We start from the raw sequence: 19,236 nt of genomic DNA on the forward strand, positions 1-19,236 counted from the left end.
CCATGTACCAAGAGGTAGCTAGTTAGATTCCCAGTCAGGACACATGTCTTGGTTGCAGGCTTGATCCCCAGTAGGAGGCTTGCAGGAGGCAACCAATTGTTGTTTCTCCCTCATTGATATCTCTCTCTCTCCCTCTCCCTCTCCCCCTCCCTCTCCCTCTCCCTCTCCCCCTCCCTCTCCCCCTCCCTCTCCCCCTCCCTCTCCCCCTCCCTCTCCCTCTCCCTCTCCCTCTCCCTCTCCCTCTCCCTCTCCCTCTCCCTTTCCCTCTCCCTCTCCCTCTCCCTTTCCCTCTCCTTCTCCTTCTCCCCCTCCTTCCCTCCCCTCTTCTCTCTGAAAATCAATAAAAAATATTATTTTAAAATATATATATTTTATTGAGAAGAAGGGAGAAGGATAGTTAGAAACATAGATGAGAGAGAAACATCATCAACTGCCTCCTGCACACCTCCTATTAGGAATGTGCCTGCAACCAAGGTACATGCAAATTACGTCTTGGCCTGGCTGGGTAGATCAATTGGTTAGAGTATCATCCCAATATGCCAGGGTTGTGATTTGATTCCCAGTCAGGGCACATACAAGAAGCAAGTGGAACAAAAACTTGATGTTTCTCTCTAAAAAATAAATAAAAATCAAATAAAATATTATGTCTTGGGATTGTGGATTCTTACCCTTATATATAGTGTATATTTACATTGTATAATTAAGAGAACTAAGAATAAATTTGATTAATCTGTTACATAGACAAAAGAGATTAAGCTTCCTAGATTCTTTTTTTTTTTTTTAATATGTTTTTTAATTGATTTCAGAGAGAAAGGGCAAGACAGAAACATCCATGATGAGAGAGAACCATTAATCAGCTGCCTCCTGCACGCCCCCCACTGGGGATTGAGCCCACATCCCATGCATGTGCCCTTGACCAGAATCGAACCTGGGACCCTTCAGTCCACAGGCCAGTGCTCTATCCACTGAGCCAAACTGGCTAGGGCAAGCTTCCTAAATTTTTTATAATAAAACTTGAAATAATGATTTTAACCTGAAAAAAAATTGAGGCATGGAACTAGAAAGCTCTCCATAATAAAAAAAAAAAAAAGTGAAGCACCCTGGAAATTTATTTTTTCATGTACCATCCAAGATACTAAGATATAATCCCTACATTAGTTGAGTTAACTTTTAAATTTCTTTACTTAAATTGTGGACTGAAATTTTTACCACTTAAATGTTAGAGTGTCTTCTGAAAATGGAGGCTTTCTTTTTAGAATTTTTCTTGGTAGTAATAAGATATCATGGCCATTTATTTATGAAGGTTGTAACTAATAGGTCACAATAGGTGAGCCTCATGTTGACTTGTCACTTAATAGATATTTCTAGTAACATGTTTCGAAGTTAGTGAACACTGCTTGGGAGTTCTTGAAAAGCAAATCCTTCCAATAATTGTTATTTTTAAGATTTGGTTCTATCCTTTATTTTCTCTATTATATAAAGATTCTGTTCCTTTAAGTTCAAAAATTGGTTATGTACATAAATATTTAATGATTCTTAGTTTATAGAAGTCGAATTTTATATTATTGGTTACAAAGATTTGTTGATTATTGTATAAACCATAAAGCAGTACTTTATACATTTCCTTGACACAATTTTGAGTTTTTTAAATGGGATAGTTAATACTGATTAAATGAGCTTTGGAATGAGTATTCTTATCTGTGAAGGATAAGCATGGAATAGAGGAAGAATAATATTACCTTTCCAATACAATGATAGTGTTGCCATTTAACTGAAAGTAGAAGTTAGAGAAAAGAAAGAAGTGTACCTCTAGAGTCATAGACACCTGGGTTCAAATCCCAACTCTGCCACTTTATTATGTGATCTGGAGCCAGCCGAGCTACAGCTTACTTCTTTGGGAGGATAAGTTTATGTGTTATATGGTTGTTAGGCGGAAAATGAGGTATCCATGTAAAGTGGGTGTAATTCTTGGTATAGTAAGTACTCAATAAATGGTAGCTACTGTTGCTCATGTTATCTGCTTGCCTAAAAAGGACATGCATGCAGAAACTCAATAACATTGTTTGGTTTGAGAAGTGTAGTGTTTTTTTTATATCCTTCAACTTTAAGTATAGAGCAAAGATTGACAAACTGTTTAACCTGTGGGCCAAATCTGGTCCTGCTCATTAAAGTATTATCTGTGGCTGCTTTCATGCTGCAGCAGCAGCAGAGTTGAATTGTTATAACACAATCTTGATGGCCTACAAAACTAAAAACATTGGCTCTTAAAATAAAAGTTTTGCCAATCTCTGGTATAGGGCAGTGTTTCTGGTAAATTTTGATGCTTATGGATAACCTTTCAGAGTTGTATATACTTTAATGTATGGTAAAAAAAAAAAAAAAAGCATGCCACACCTATGATTCACATATGTTCTTGTTTAGGACTTGTATAAAAGTTTCAAAGCACTAAGGAACCAGTTTTTGGTTTTTTTTCTTCTTCAAATTTGAGCTCTTTTGAAATGTCATATGAGTTTTACGCACATTTATGACTGTCTATTTTACACAATAGGGCTCGTAGGAAAAAAGCATCTGCTAGAAGATTTGGTCTACAGAAACTTTGGGAATGGTGCTTAGGACTTGTACAAATGAGTTCATTACCATGGAGAGTTGTAATTGGCCGACTAGGAAGGATTGGTCATGGAGAATTAAAAGGTAAAATTGTGCTTTTATATTTTAGTACATAGATTTCTGTTTTATATTAATTCATACACTGTTCAGACCACATATAGGTATAATATGTACTTGATAAAATGCATAGCTTATAAAAATTTTTTTGTTATTGATTTTTGTTTTTAAAGAGGAACCACAGATGTCTAAACCACAAATGGCTTAATTCCAGATATAAAAGTATATTTTACAATATTACAACTTTAATATCATTGTCATTACTACTATTTTTATTTTTCCTTTTTTCATTATTCAACTTACCTTCTGTTCAGCAGATACTAATTGATATTGATGTACATTAAAGCTAAGGTGATAAAGAATGTTGAGTAATATCACGAGTAAGACAGTTTTGGCTTGATAATGACACTAATTTTAAAACCATTATGTTTATCCTAGCCAGTTTGGCTCAGTGGATTAAGTGTTGGCTTTCAGACTGAAGAATCCCAGATTCGATTCTTTGCCAAGGGCATATGCCCGGATTGTGGCCTTTATCACAGTAAGGGGCAAGCAGGATGCAGCTGATCGATGATTCTCTCTCATCTTTGATGTTTCTCTCTCCCTCTCCCTCTCTCTCTGAATTAAATTTAAAAAAGTATATATTTTCAAAAATAAAACCATTATCTTTTAACTTTGGTTCTATAGGGTGTTAATAATGGTGTTACTTTAGATTATTATTTTTATTGTTGATACCCACAGATTGGAGCTGTTTGCTGAGTCGTCGAAATTTGCAGTCGCTAAGTAAAAGACTCAAAGACATGTGTAGAATGTGTTGTATATCTGCTGCAGACTCTCCCAGCATTCTCAGTGCTTGCTTGGTAGCAATGGAACCTCAAGGCTCTTTTGTTATTATGCCAGGTTAGCAACTTTAGTTTATATCAGAATTAATTCTTTATGCTCTTAAGTTTTCAAACATTATGTAAAATTGATTCTTCACTTATTAAATGAAAAAATACCTTTCATTTCCTTTCCAGATTCTGTGTCAACTGGTTCTGTATTTGGAAGAAGCACCACTCTAAATATGCAGACGTCTCAGCTAAATACCCCACAGGATACATCGTGTACTCATATACTTGTATTCCCTACTTCTGCTTCTGTGCAAGTAGCTTCAGCTACTTATACCACCGAAAATTTGGACTTAGCTTTCAATCCTAACAATGGTAGGAGAATTATTTTTAAAAGTTTTGCAAATATAAAAAGTCTTGCTGATTGTTGCTGATTATAGGCTGATTAATGTTCCCAACACATATCTGTATCTTATGAATGTCCCTGAAACCTATAAATGTTTCAACAACAAAAAGGCTGCAGATGTGATTAAATTAAGGATCTTGAGTTGTAGAGATCCTGTGTTAGGGGTTGTTCTTAAATGCAATCACATGTATCCTTTTAAAATGGAAGTTTTACTATCCACAAGAGAGGGAAGCAAAGTCACAGAAAAACAGTGCTATACTGCTGACTTTAAGGAGGAAGGAGCCATGAGCCAATGAAGACAGTTCTAGGTGCTGGAAAAGACAAACAGATCACCCTCTGGATCTTCTAAAAGCAGCAGAGGCCCGCTGCTTCCTTGATTTTGGCCTAATGACCAACACTTTGATTTCAGCCCAATAAAACTGAATTTGAACTTCTGGACCCCAAACTATTAGAGAATAAATGTGTGATATTTTAAGTTAGCAAGTTTGTAATAATTTGTAAAAGCAGCAACAGGAAACTAATATAATCATTTCTTCTACCTTATTGATGTCAGAACTGGTGCTATGAATTATCTCATAAATATTTATTTTGAAAAGACAACATTGGTCATAAAATGTTTATAGTTTTTTGCCTATGCTGTTGAGTTATCTATATATACACTTTGCAGCTCATATTCTTTTTTATCTTAATTTGCCAAAATAATATAGTGATTCATCTTTTCTCAATGAATTTATAGTTTGCATTTGAGTAGAAGAAAAAAAATACATGATACTCCATTGTTGCTCTGATTTACCCTAGAAAAGGGCACATTTTTAAAGTCACAGAATAGGTATTAATTATTCTATTTTGTGTGTGTGTGTGTGTGTGTGTGTGTGTGTGCGCGCATTATATCAATACAATAATTTGAATGTTTTGCTTAATAGTAAAGAATAATGAATAGTGTCATTTTAAATCTTAATTTTCAGCATATTGTATTTACTCTAAGTTTCCTATTACTGCTGTAACAAATTACCACATGCTTAGTGGCTTAAAATGACACACACTTATCTTACAATTTTGGAAGTCAGAAGTCCTACTGGACTCAAGTCAAAGAAGTCTGCAGGGTTGGTTCTCTCTGGTGTCTCTAAGGAACAGTCTGTTACCTTCCCTTTGCCAGCTTTAAAGACCACTTGCATCTCTTGCTCATGGCCCTTATTTCCATCTTCAACACCAGCAGTATAATATCAGCACATCTCCTTCATTGACTACCCCTAGTGCCTCCCTCTTATTAGGGCCCCTGTGATTACGAGGACCACCTAAATACACATGATTTACCTCCCCCTTTCAAGATCCTTAGCTGGATTGTATCTTGTGAAATGTTTTAAAAAATATATTTTTATCGGTTTCAGCGAGAGGGAGAGAGAAATATCAGCGATGAGAAAAAATCATTGATCAGCTGCCTCCTACACACCTCGTACTGGCGATCGAGCATGAAACCCGGCATATACCCTGACCGGTAATCAAACCATGACCTCCTTATTCATGGGTTGAAGCTCAATCACTGAGCCCCACCAGTGGGGCTGCATAATTATTATTATTTTAAAAAAATATATATCTTAATTGATTTTTTTACAGAGAGGAAGGGAGAGGAGAGAGAGCTAGAAACATCGATGAGAGAGAAACATTGACCAGCTGCCTCCTGCGCACCCCCTACCAGGGATGTGCCTGCAACCATTCATTGTACATGCCCTTGACCAGAATCGAACCTGGGACCTTTCAGTTCACAGATCGATGCTCTATCCACTGAGCCAAACCAGTTTCGGCTGCATAATTATTTTTATGTATAATTATTTATATGGCTCTCAGCACAATAATTGACACATGGGAGGCACTCAGTAGATGTTGGTTAAATTGATTTTAACTCTCCTGTAAATAACCTTGAAATGAAAAATTGAGTATTTAATATTTTTTCTTTCTCTTATAGCAGATGGAATGGGTCTCTTTGATTTGTTAGACACAGCAGACGATCTTGACCCTGATATCATTAATATTCTTCCTGCCTCTCCAACGGGGTCTCCTGTACATTCTCCAGGATCTCATTACCCCCATGGAGGTGATGCTGGAAAGGTAACCCCATTATAAAAGTTCAGTTTATCCAAATGTTATTCATTAACTTAGTAATGAATGGATTCATGAAATAGAGCCCTGTTTTTTCCTTGTTTAATTTAGCAAATAGTGAAATTAACAGTACATTCATGTATTTCTCTTCTCTGAATTATACAATATTAAGGGGAGAGGGGTCTCTGTGGCTCTGCTTTTCCTGACTTCATATTTTCTAGACTACTTTACATTAATCCTTCTTTTGTATTTTTCCTGCCAGTTCACCATAGCTTCTACTCAAGTCTAGGACTAGATTATCCGAGAATCAGTATTGTTCTATGAGCTGATATTCATATCAGGGCTGTGACAAGCAACATAATAGAAATACTAATTTTCTCATAACAGAAAAAATACTGACTACCTGGCCTCCCAAACTCTGTTTACTTTTAGCAGACTATTTTCTCTTTCTGTTTGACCTGAAAACTGATTGGGCCTCATTTGAATTACATCTTTAAGTGAAATTACATGTAGTGGTGGTTTGACTATTTTAGTATGGGTATGTTTAGAACCTGCGTCTTAAAAATGAAGATCTTTGTCCAGTCTTCTTACTTTGCATTCTTTCCTGCTTTCTTTAACTTGGAAAAAAAAAAATGAGATTATTAAAAAAATTATATGAGATGCCGAAATCGGTTTGGCTCAGTGGTAGAGCGTCGGCCCGCAGACTAAAAGGTCCCAGGTTCTATTCCGGTCAAGGGCATGTACCTTGGTTGCGGGCACATCCCCAGTGGGGGGGAAGGGGGGGGGAGGGTGCAAGAGGCAGCTGATTGATGATTCTCTCTCATCGATGTTTCTAGCTTAACTCAATAAAATATATTAAAAATATATATATATATATATATATATATATATATATATATATATATATATATATATTAGAAAAAGCACCAGTAATCTCACCACTTTAATAAGACCATTTTTACTTTTAGCAAATTAGCTTCCACATGTATTTATAGTATAGCTTTCAAGAACTATTTCAGCTTTGTAACATTGTATTGTTTTAGCATAATTTGTTATATCATTCCCAAATGTTCGACATTGAGGTTATTTTTTTCTGTTATAGGCAATTTTGCAATGAACATCTTTATGCAAATAATTTTTCTTTTTACCTATTGCCTTAAAATGAATACCAAGAAATATATTGACTAATCCAAAGGCTATGAGCATCACTTAGTAGCGTCTCTTCATGTTGTCATAATGCTTTTCAAAACATTATTAATTGTATTTTATAGGTATTGCTAGATGAACAAAGCTAAATTTTAATCCACCTTTTGGATGGGGGTGTGGTGGTCAGGAATTAGTTGAGGGAGTTTTAGGACATAATGCAGAAATTTCATTGATCATGTTGTATATTTCAGTCAGTTACTAAGATTTATACACACACAAACTCTGAACATATTTCTTTAATTAAAACTCATTCTTTTAATGGTATTACTAATTATGATACTCTTACTAATAAGTCCTAGAAATTTTAAAAAATATCTTTCAGCATTTAAAAAAATTGAAGTAATTGATTTTCATAAGCCATTCTGTATTTATTTATTTTAAAATGTATTTTATTGATTTTTTACAGAGAGGAAGAGAGAGAGAGAGTTAGAAACATCGATGATAGAGAAACATTGATTAGCTGCCTCTTGCACACCCCCTACTGGGGATGTGCCTGCCACCAAGGTACATGCCCTTGACCGGAATCAAACCTGAGACTTTTCAGTCCGCAGACCGACACTCTATCCACTGAGCCAAACTGGTTCCAGCAGCCATTCTGTATTTATATCTAATGCCTAGATATATCAAATGAACTAACACACTTTTAATTTTGTCTTTTTAAGGGTCAGGGTACTGATCGGCTACTTTCAACAGAGTCTCATGATGAAGTAACTAACATTCTTCAGCAACCATTGGCCCTTGGTTACTTTGTATCAACTGCCAAAGCGGGTCCGTTACCTGACTGGTTCTGGTCAGCATGTCCTCAAGCACAATATCAGTGTCCCCTTTTTCTTAAGGTATTGCCATTTCTATGCTAGTTCCCAAATAATGCTAACTGTTGGTTTACATCCTAAGAAATATATAAAAGTGGCTTTTTGAAACCTTTTAGCTTTTGTCTAAGGTCTTAAATGCATTGCCACATTTGACTTTATATAAGATCACCAAGAGAATTATCTCATTATGAAATAACTCTAATTTTTAAATTCATATTAAGTTTGAACTTTTTTTAAAAATTTGAATTTTTAGTCTTAAACTTCTGGACCCTTGCTCGCATTATTATTATATTATGATTATTCTTAAATAATTCTTTATTGTTGAACTTGTATTGCTTTTAAAAGCATATCTGAAGTTTTGAGCTGGGGAGAAAACTTATGTTACCAGAATTTGGTTTTCAAGACAAAATAAATCTGTTGGATTTTTCAAGTATCTCCTTGTTCTTGCCTTGACTATTCCAAATCTGTCTTCCTATAGTTTTAAAATAAAGAAGTTATTTTAACTAAGCAAAAAAAAAAAAGATTTATAACTTTATAAGTAAAATATTTGCATATGCTTACTCCTGTTAACTTCTTTCAGTGCTACATCTAGGTCTGTCTTTACAGGCTTATGTAACCTAGATAGAGACTGTGCTGAGGCTTATCAGTTCAGTGCTTTCTTAAACATTTACTTTACCCTTAGAGGCAGTTTACACTTAGAAAATCATTGGAAATCCCTTTTTTTTTTTTTTTAAGATCGTGTCTAAAAACAAAGCTGAAGAAAAGGAAGTCAGGTTTGATATAAATTACTGTAATGAATTAAACAAAAATAAGCATTCTTACATTCCTTACCTAGGTCTAAAATGTATCTCATCAAGGCAGGCACCTTGATTTTTTCCTTTGGCTGATATCCTGTTCCTTTTCTTGTTATTTTTAGGCCTCTTTGCACCTCCATGTGCCTTCAGTGCAATCTGACGAGCTGCTTCACAGTAAAGACTCCCACCCACTTGACTCAAATCAGACTTCAGATGTCCTCAGGTACAGCTCTTTTTACCATCAGGTGTTCTCTCCAGGATTGATCCTTACATATTTTTTCGGGTCTCAAGATAAATGATACCATTCAGAATGAGTGCTTTTTCTTGCTAACCCACTGTGATCTACTTTTGAGAGTAATTTTTATGAATTACTTTAATCTTCCCAAGGACTCACTATTCTATAACTTCCACTTTTTTTTTTTTTTTTAATGTTTTTATTGATTTCAGAGAGAGGAAAGAAGAGGGAGAGAGGGGTGGAAACATTAATAATGAAAGATAATCGGCTGCTTCCTTAACGACATCTACTGGGGATCAAGCCCAAAACGTAGGCATATGCCATGACCAGGAATCGAACCATGACTTTCTGGTTCATTGGTCAACACTCAACCACCAAGCCACACTGGCTGGGTCCTTCTTCTTCTTTTTTTTTTTTTTTTAAGTTACTTTGAATCTTACTAATAAATGCCATAATTTGGAAACTGCTCCCAAAATCTACAGTATAAATAAATACATGACTTAAATAGTTTATTTGCTTTCCAGGTTTGTTTTGGAACAGTACAATGCACTCTCCTGGCTAACCTGTGACCCTGCAATCCAGGACAGACGCTCATGTCTCCCAATTCATTTTGTGGTGCTGAATCAGTTATATAACTTTATCATGAATATGCTGTGATCTTCATTTGATGGAACTGTGCGAGAAAATAACAAGGAAAAAAAGACATTTGCTGCAAGATTAAGTTACAGTTATCTTCTCACTGAAAGTCATTTGTGATAGGGTCTAAATCTTATTACTTCAACAAATATTGTTTTGACTTGGGGGGAGGGGCTATAACCCTGCTATTTTTCATTGACTATATTGAACTCTTTAGGGTGATGACTGATCATACAAAACGTATTATAACATTTTCGTAGCAAAATTAACCTTTTTTTTTTTTCCAGTCACAGTATTTGTGAAGAGTAATGAGCCATAGTACCCAGTCATGTTAAATGAATAATAAAAGCATGGAGAGGAAACAAGGAACAATGAATTTTAACATATGGTTTCAGAACATCAAGATGTTCTTGTATTGGAGTATAGTATCTAGTATTCAAAATGCCTGCATCTCTTATTTATTGTAAGTTTTTAAATGTATAAATTGTCTTATATTTCTTAACCTCTTTTATAAAAATTTTCCTAGAAGGTTTATACTGCCTTCTTGCTTTAAAGCAATTGGTCTAAAATATATGTAATCGTCTTAATTAAAAAGTTGCAGTAGGGTTGCTTTTAGAGTATTATTTTTTTGTAAGGGGTGGGTGGGACAGTAAATTTGTATCGTCCTGATGTACAGTTTAACGGGAATGGAGGGGGAATATGTCCATGCCGTGGTGTGTGGAGGATTTACAGCTAAGCTGTAGCTGCAGAGTACATGTACAGTAATGAAGTTCACTGTGTTTATAAACTGAAAAGGTACCAGGTCTTACAGCATTTTATATATCACACCTTTACAGAATAACATGATGGCAATATACAAAGTGATATTGTTAAGTGGTTTAACTTAGAATAAAATGAGAAATCTTCAGTTATATTTTGTACTATGGTTTAGGGCTATGACTAATATTTCAGGCCATTTCCAGTGGGAAAAAAACTTAGTTTTACAAGAAAAACATTTGCTACTGAATGCTTAAACTAATTTTGGTGTTTCATGTTACATGCTTAAATTTTTTTCAGTTTTAACAGTGGCACATCTAGGCATGGGAATATTAATTATGAAAATTATCTTCAGGATCTGCTATAAGGTTGAAATTTAGCCCAGCTCTAGGCATTTTACAAATTATTTTAAGAGCAGTCACTCTTGATTGATTGACTTTTTTTTTATTATTATTAAATTAAAGATTGGGAATGTGTGTGAGAGTATGCATATGTATGGGTGTGTGTGTGCGATCAAACTGTGGTGTAAATAGATTCTCAGTGAATTCTGGTATTCAGACTCTATTTCACTAGTTAAAAACCATTTTCTAAACTTAACCTGTTTGTTTCCCCTTTGCCTTTTATTTATTTAATTTTCTTGGTTTGGAGATGACAGTCCCAAACACCAGAGTCTGTACTTTCTATAACACAGTTCAGATTAAAGCAGGACATATGTCAAGGAGGTTCTCACCTCCCTAAAGAAGGGACTTGAATTTTAGGGACTTTAATTCACCCCTTCCTTCGATACAGCTTTCCCCCTTCTTGTTTGCACATGCCAAGATAATTGCTTCTATGCAGGCTTTACCCCCTTGAAAAATCCTTTCTACAGTGCTGCTCACAAGAGAGTCCAAGTTAGCCTCCTACCTGTGCTGCTGACTTGAATTCACAGTCGCCAAGTCTACCTTTCTTTCTTGGAAACAGTCTAGCAAAATTCCGGATTTGTAAGTTCACTGATTCTCTATAAGGACAAAATCAATTGTATTTACAAAGCAGTAATTCGGTATTTTTATTTTATTTTATTTTTTACTGAAATATGTTTTGTAAATTCTATATGCTTAGCTTAAATATCACTTTCTTATGAACAGTATAACTTCTTCAAATTGTGTATATTAAAACATTAAGTCTTTTTTCTATAAAGAAAACACAATTAATGACAAAGATTTATCAATCATTTTTTCAAAATTATGCAATCCCAATGGTCAGCATATTTTGAAATTAAAATTTAAAGATCACATCTCTGCATTCATTTTTAAATTATGCTAACACACTAAGGATTATGTTGCATGTTTATTCTATACTTTAAAAAAAACTTGTCTGAGATTTGAAGGAAAAGATGCTTATTTGGAATTTCTATAAAAAGAGTATCCTTTTTTATATACTTAGCACAATAGTAACTTTTAAAAATAGAAGCTATATTCTAAAATTCTAAGTTGTTTAAAATTACTAGCCTTTAGTAACCACATCTCAGTTTGAAAATAGATTTTTTTAAAATTATTCCCTGACAGTTTCTTTTATATGGAGCCATAAGGAATGAACCCAGTATGCAATTCCTTTTTATTTGGGAATCAGGGAGTAGTTCCTAAATATACAGGATTTACTGATGTGTTTTTCTTTCTTTCATATATAAGTTCACACTCAAATAGAAAATTATTAAATAGCCATTAGAAAAGGTCAGGAGACTTATTTTGAAGAAGAAAAAAAAAAAAAGCCTTTTATGCAGGATGATGGATCTTACTAGTATTTACTAGTAAGGAGTACTTACTAATGTACTGCCACAGACAAGTGTAGGCTGTTTTGTTTTGTTTAAATAGGTAAGCAAAATAATATGCTTTTTACCAATTGATCAGCAACACCTTGACTTCCTTGTTACAGTGCTAATATCTGTTTTTTTGTGCTGTTATCCATTATAAAGCAGGGTGGAATTTCAGTATTTTGGCATTTAAAAAGATTACTTATATAATTTCTGCTTCCAGCCAGTGAGAAACATCTAGCCATACCTTTCTTATGCAAGCCATTCAGTTATCAGGACTGTGAATTAACACTGTATGAATAAATTTCTGTACACCTTATTGTTTGGCCAGAAGGCCACCAAGTGTACTTATATGTAATCCTTAAATTTTAAAGTAGTTGTAATTTTTAATCTTTCTAAACTTTTCTTAAACCACTAAAATTAAGCTCTTACTGCTTAGTCAACTATCCTCAGCTGTATTCCTACTCAATTGTCAGTACGGCACAGATTACTGTATTAAAATATTCTCCTTTTGTCTTCATATTTACCTTCTGAGGTAACTTTTTTAACTTAATGTGTTACTACAAAGATTTGCAGATCTTTAATCAAGCACTATGTTAATACTGTAATATCAAAATACTATGTTGCATTATTTAAAATGTTCAAATTGAATACATTAAAAGGAAGTTTTTAAATGCTGTTGCATCATATAATTTGCCTCTCATCCACTATGGCATTGAATATCAGTCTATTAATACATTTAATGTGCATGAGTGATGTTTTAGTCTGGTTTCCTCTTAAGATTTTAGTTTGTCTAACTTAAAGAAAAATGTTTTTGACATACATTTTTTTTTGCCCCATCCCCCAAATCAGCTGGAAATCTTAACCTTTTGGGGTTTTCTTGGTGTTTTAATGGGCCCAGAACTGTGGTTTAAATTTTTATATATATATATATGTTTTCTTTTTTGTGGATTATGAACTAAAAAACTGGATTTGGGACCTAAAATACTCCTCAGGTTGATGTGTTCATAAAGTTTTAAAATAGCTTTAGTTTTCAAAGTAAACTGGATTTGTGGACCTTACAGTTACTGAATTTAAACTACAAATTGTAACATCATTACTGGACATGTTTCAGCATCAACTCAAAATAGCTTGGTCACTTTATGAAGGGGCGTTTTAAAGTTGTTTAGCAGTGACAATATGGTTCAATTGCTTTTTTTTTTTTTTTTTTTTAACGTGACATAAAAGAATAAGGAACAAACACTATTGCTGCCGAATGCCATAACACTGAGTTGTATAAATTGTGATTGAGGAAATGAAAAGGTTTATACTTTTAAAAAAACACACAAAAAAACAAAACTTCAAATGGAATAAATTATTCATGAAGCCTTCATTGTGGTGTCTCATTCTGTTGGAAATATCTCCAAAGTTTGTGTGAAAATCAGGAGTAGTATTACTTTTTTGGTCATTTATAAATGGAAAGGAACAACCTAAAAACTGATTAATGGACTTTTAACTTCTCCATCCTAAGTATTTTATTTTTTTGTTAATCCTCACCCAAGGATATCTTTTTCCATTGCTTTTTAGAGAGAGGAAGGGGGGGGAAAGAGAGAGAGAGGTCCATTGGTGGCCTCCTGTATGCATCTGGGAGGGAACCTGAAACCCAGGTGTGTGCCCCTTGATGAGGAATTGGACCTGCACTCCTTTGGTGTGAGAGCCTACCTTCTAACCACCAGATCACACTGGCCAGGGCCGAAGTATTTTATTTTTAGAAAATATTTTAATCATATATCAAAGTTAAATATATAGGAAAATTATATACACGTGCATCCTAATTCCTTTTAGACTGATTAGTTTAATAATTAGTTTTCTAGTTGAAAGAAGTTACCTTCAAATATTTAAAGCATAGCTCTGTCCTATTTTTTTTTTTAATCAAATATTTTAGAAACAAGATTGTTATTCAGATATGAACAATCCATTAAAAATAGCTCCATCCTTTTTTGTTCTCTGTCCATTCTGTCTAAGCAACTATCCTATATAATAAAAGGGTAATATGCAAATTGCCTGGAAAGTGGAACGACCAGAACAACTGCAGCCCCTTGTCCCAGCCAGCCTGCCCCTGATGATGACCATCGGGGACAGGCTGGCTGGACCCCACTAGTACACAAGTTCGTGCACTGGGCCTCTAGCCATATATATTTAAAGCCTAATACACAAATTGACTGAACAACCAGTGGAACAGCGGTTGCTATGATACGCACTGACCATCGGGGGCAACCGCTCAATGCAGGAGCTGCCCCGGCCCCAGGCCAGCCATGGTTGCCAGCAGGGGCCCGGTCCACTGCAGAGGGAGGCGATCTGTGGGGGCAGTAGGGTGATCGGGGCGGGGCTGGCTGGCGAGCTTGTGCTGTCCCGATTGCCCAGCTGATCACCTCCAAGACGGTGCCAGTCATCCCATGCAGGGGTCTTCAAACTACGGCCCGCGGGCCACGTGCGGCCCGCAGAGGAGTCTGATCCGGCCCGCCAGGTTTTTTGGGCAGTGAGCGCAGCCGAGGTGTTACAGTAGGGATTAGTAGTTCATATAGTCCGGCCCTCCAGCTCTCTGAGGGACCGTGATCTGGCCCCCACTTTAAAAAGTTTGAGGACCCCTGCGAGAGGGAGGAGACATGGGATGCAGGGGTGGGGGAGGGGAAGGGAGGCAGTGAGTGGGTGGTGCCAGGCCAGCCAAGGCAGGTGTCAGTGGGGGCTCTCTGATTGGCTTTGATTGCTGACCAGGCCTAGGGACCCTACCTGTGCATGAGTTTTGTGCACTGGGTCTCTAGTTTTAAACATTTTTTTGTCAAACTTAAGCTAAGGACAAATTCCAAATTTTTCATTTTAAAATAGTTTCTGCCAGCAGAATTTTAAAAATAATTCTTTAAAAGGATGTGTATATTATGTTGTCACAACTTTTATTTTCTGTCTCACAGTTTATTTTTTTACTATAATTTAGTCCCATGGTCAGCAAACTGCAGCTCTTTGGTCCCTTGAGTGTGGCTCTTCCACAAAATACCACGGCCTGGGCGAGTCTATTTGAAGAAGTGGCATTAAAAGAAGTTTAAGTTTAAAAAGTTTGCCGAAACCTGTTTTGCTCAATGGATAGAGCGTCATTAGTCTGTGGACTGGGGGGTCCCGGGTTTGATTCTGGTCAGGGGCATATGCATTGGTTTCGGGCACATCCCCAGTAGGGGGTGTGCAAGAGGCAACTGGTCGATGTTTCTCATCGATGTTTTTAGCTCTCTATCTCTCTCCCTTCCTCTCTGTAAAAAATCAATAAAATATATTTAAAAAATAAAATAAAAATCAACACTATCCCCAAATAGGGAAGTGTTTTAGAGGTTGAGGTGATTTCTTTATTTTACTTTTATTGAATTTATTGGGGTGACATTGGTTAATAAAATAGTTGAGTGATTTTTTAAAAAATATATTGATTTTTTTTTTTACAGAGATGAAGAGAGAGGGAGAGTTAGAAACATTGATCAGCTGCTTCTTGCACACCCCCTACTGGGGATGTGTCCACAACCAAGATACATGCCCTTGACCGGAATCGAACCTGGGACCTTTCAGTCCACAGGCTGATGCTCTATCCACTGAGCCAAACCAGTTTCGGCATCTTAATAGTTGAAAATCATAACCAAAGAGGCTTGGTTGGTGGAAGCTATATCAATCTGGAGATCTCTAATGCTATACTATAGAGCCTTGGCTGGACCCTATTCACCATCTATCCATAAAATTGATGAAGATATGAACTGTTTGCCAAAGCAAGTAGCCAGGTTAGAAGGAAATCAAAACATCTCTACAGGTTGAAACAATGGAAGAAATCTTGCAAGATAAAAGAGGCTCATTGAGGAAATGAGCTAGATGTCTCTTGAGATCCTTTTACTTTTGAAATTTCTGTGATTCTATTTCCAAAGAACATTGGTCCTTCTTTAAATACTTTCGTCTTCTAATTTTTTGAAGTTTAATTACTCAACAATAATCTACATCAAAGCACCCAGTATTCCTGAAACATAGTAGGTAATGTCTTTTTGTTTCTCTGCCCCCGATCCCCGGTCTGATTAAAAATAGCTCAAGTAGAAAACAGTAAGTCAAAGCAAGCCAGTCAGAGGTTTCTTTCATTCAGGAAGGATCTTCTCTTTCAACGTAAAAGTATAGGAACCACAGCACGCATGTTTAATGAAACCTAAGACACCAGCATTTGTAAGGCATGATTATTTTATGTGTCACTAAAAATGCTGCCAGGTACAATTTAATACTTGACTTTAAGACATCCCAATTTCAGAGAGATTAAAATGTGAAAGAAGTACTCACAGAATTAATGAAATATATTTTTGTATGAACAGAAATGGTAACGAACCTCAGTGCTACATTGGTCTTAAATGGGGATTATAATTATAATCACAAAAGGGTGAAGTAAAGATATGAGAATCTCCAGTGATAATCTAAGGTTTTGTGTTTTATAGGCAACTAAATGTTTGGGCTAATTTGTAGCATTATTTGCCATACTAGAAGTTTCTGAATCTGCCTAATTGAACATGTGGGCTGCAAAACCTTTATAAATTGTGGTATAGTTAGATAATCGACCTCAGAGAAAGCAGCTCTAAAACTCGAAAGTTCAAGATTCTTTTTTACTAGGGTGTCTGTGTTCCTGTGTGATTGTCAAAATGATTTCATTGGCAAGCACTGCAATATAGATGTGAAAGACTTGCTGACTAAGTGGATATTTGGGGGAGAGGCTGGAGTCTAGGGTGACTTACAGGTTTCTGGTTTGAGCAACTCTGGGTGGTGGTGATACTGAGATTAGAATTGGAAGAGAAGAAAAAAGGGAACTTAAGTGTCGGTACTTGTCCCCATCACACTCTAGCTATTTTGTTCAGGCTAAACATGATTTGCTGTTTTCTGTTGATCAAGATGGATCTGCGTGTTGTCTCTCTGTTAATGATTTCAGGATCATGAACAATTAGATTTAAAGAGATCTTAAAAATCAATTTACATACACCTGCTCTTCTATTGTTCCCCCAAATCAGTGTTTGAAATAACTATCCAGGGAGATTAAATTGCTTAACCTCTCTCAATTTCCACAATTTTAAAATGGAGATTATCTACCTCAGAGAATTAAATCTGATAATAGAGATAAAGTACCAGTGCCTAGTAAGTGTTCAATAAATAACTCCTTAATAAATATCAGCTTAAAAATAACAATATTGTACAGTTGTGAAATAAATTTGTATGCAGTGACCAGCAATTTAAAGTAGAATGGGATACATTACATGGAGTACGTGTATTATTTCATTAGGTGCCTGTTTCCATTTAAATGTGGGTTCCTATGCATATGTGTGTTTTGAGGCACGATGTGAAATGTATTACTGTGGAACAGGTGGAAAAAAGTCTGAGAAACACCGCAACACAATTAGTTCTTTTCTTGCTTTGAAGATTTTTTCATGTTGAAAAATTATTATTATTATTATTATTAGTGTTGTTAAGAACCCGGGGATATTTTCTCCCCATTGATTTTCAAAGAGAGTGGGAGGGAAGGAGGCAGAGAGGGAAACATCCATGTGTCAGAGACACATTGACTGGCTGCATCCCACACTCGCCTCGGGGGTGGAAGCCCCAACCCAGGTACGTGCCCTGGAACTGAATCCCACCTGTGACCCTCTGGTGTGTGGGCAGGCACACTAACCATCGAGCAACCCGGCCGAGCACAGACCTTATTTTTAAAGAGACCACCTCTCCGTCAAAGCCTTGGCAACTAAATATAAAGCACTGTCTGTCAAATATTTTTGTTTACAACTCCTAGCACAATGTTTTGTAAATAGAAGGTGCTAAAGAGAGTACGACTGAACCAGGCACTTAGAGATAGTATGAAAAATACAGAGTGTTTTAGAAAGTTCTTAATCTTTCCTGGGGGACCAGTGTTCTTTGAGTTGTTGCAAGTTTTGGACCCTCTTTGCAGAAGACACGTCACGCAGCTCGCAATTCCTGCCGACCCCAGGGAATTCCCGAATCTCCATCGCGCTCTAAAGACCCACAGACCCTAATTTAGGAACCCTGAGACGAGAGGTTTCCCTTCTGACTGTGTGTGAGGAGAGAGGAAGGAAGGCTCGGGATTAGATGACTTTTTAAACTCTCCTACAAACCCTAGGATTCTAGAACTTTGGTGCAGGGAGGGCAGAGGCAGCGATGGGAGAAGTACAGTCTGTTCCGGTCCAAGAGCAGCGGGGACAACCCTAACGCTGCTTTTGCCTACTGAAGCCACGTGAAGCCGAAACTGCAGTTCGAAGGGGCCCAGTGACCCGGCGGGCAACGCCTGGAAAACACTGACGGCGAGTTCCAGACCCTCCGGAGGGGAAAGTGGGCGGAGCCAGCGGCGGCGGGGGGGGGGGGAAGGAGGAAGGGGCGGGGCCGCGCACGCGCACTGCGCCGTCCGCGCCGCCGTCTCCGGGTTTCCTCTCGCCGCCGCTCTTCCTCTCAGTCCACTACGGTGGCCGACCGGAGCCAGACGCTGGGGATGAATGAAGGCGCTGGGGTGCAGGTTGAAACAGTCTCCTCCGCTTTCTGCTCCCTTCAGCCCGGGTTCTGCCATTTACGCGGAGGCCCCATCCAGTCCCCCCTCGCACCGCTGACCCGGTTGGCCCCGGCGTTAGACTTCGGGGTGCCCGGGGCGACTCGGGGCACAGCTAGGGTCGGGGAATCCCAGTGATCGCCTAGGCCCGACTTCGGACCGCGCTCTCGATTTCTGCCGCGCCCCGCTTGTAGGACGCGGACGCGGGCGGGACGCCGGGAGGTTGGAGGGTGTATCGGAAGCTCTGAGGCTTCCGCGTCTCGGACCCCAGCGCGTCGCCCGGCCCCGGTGGGCAGCCCGCCAGCGTCTCGCAGCCCGAGGGGCTGGCTGGTTCTCGTTCCCCGGGGCGAGACCTAGGAGCGCACAGGGCACCTCTCCGCTGCCTCAGCCCGCCCCTCTGGGAGAAGCCAGCTCCTCCTGCTGAAGAGCGAAGC

At 37.5% G+C, this 19,236-nt stretch overlaps 2 protein-coding genes across 4 annotated transcripts in view; both read left to right on the plus strand.

The window, feature by feature from the left end:
• The window catches only part of MED13 (mediator complex subunit 13), a 91,887-nt gene extending 78,296 nt beyond the window's left edge, over positions 1 to 13,591 (plus strand). The window contains exons 24-30 of one of the 2 annotated variants that reach the window (XM_084861637.1): positions 2,549 to 2,691; positions 3,403 to 3,561; positions 3,678 to 3,863; positions 5,858 to 6,000; positions 7,860 to 8,033; positions 8,926 to 9,026; positions 9,563 to 13,591. In XM_084861637.1, coding sequence (XP_084717763.1) covers positions 2,549 to 2,691; positions 3,403 to 3,561; positions 3,678 to 3,863; positions 5,858 to 6,000; positions 7,860 to 8,033; positions 8,926 to 9,026; positions 9,563 to 9,695 — 1,039 coding nt within the window. In that variant the 3' untranslated portion in view covers positions 9,696 to 13,591. The remainder of the gene's footprint in view (positions 1 to 2,548; positions 2,692 to 3,402; positions 3,562 to 3,677; positions 3,864 to 5,857; positions 6,001 to 7,859; positions 8,034 to 8,925; positions 9,027 to 9,562) is intronic. The other variant, XM_084861638.1, reaches the window with a different exon arrangement.
• Positions 13,592 to 18,659: 5,068 nt separating this feature from the next.
• INTS2 (integrator complex subunit 2) overlaps positions 18,660 to 19,236 on the plus strand; it is a 39,931-nt gene continuing 39,354 nt past the window's right edge. For both annotated transcript variants that reach the window (XM_084861652.1, XM_084861653.1), the window contains exon 1: positions 18,660 to 18,772. The gene's annotated coding sequence lies outside the window, so the exon portion shown is untranslated. The remainder of the gene's footprint in view (positions 18,773 to 19,236) is intronic.

This window comes from Pipistrellus hanaki (genome assembly GCF_964339955.1).
Source record: "Pipistrellus hanaki genome assembly, chromosome: 16".
Lineage (NCBI taxonomy): Eukaryota > Metazoa > Chordata > Mammalia > Chiroptera > Vespertilionidae > Pipistrellus > Pipistrellus hanaki.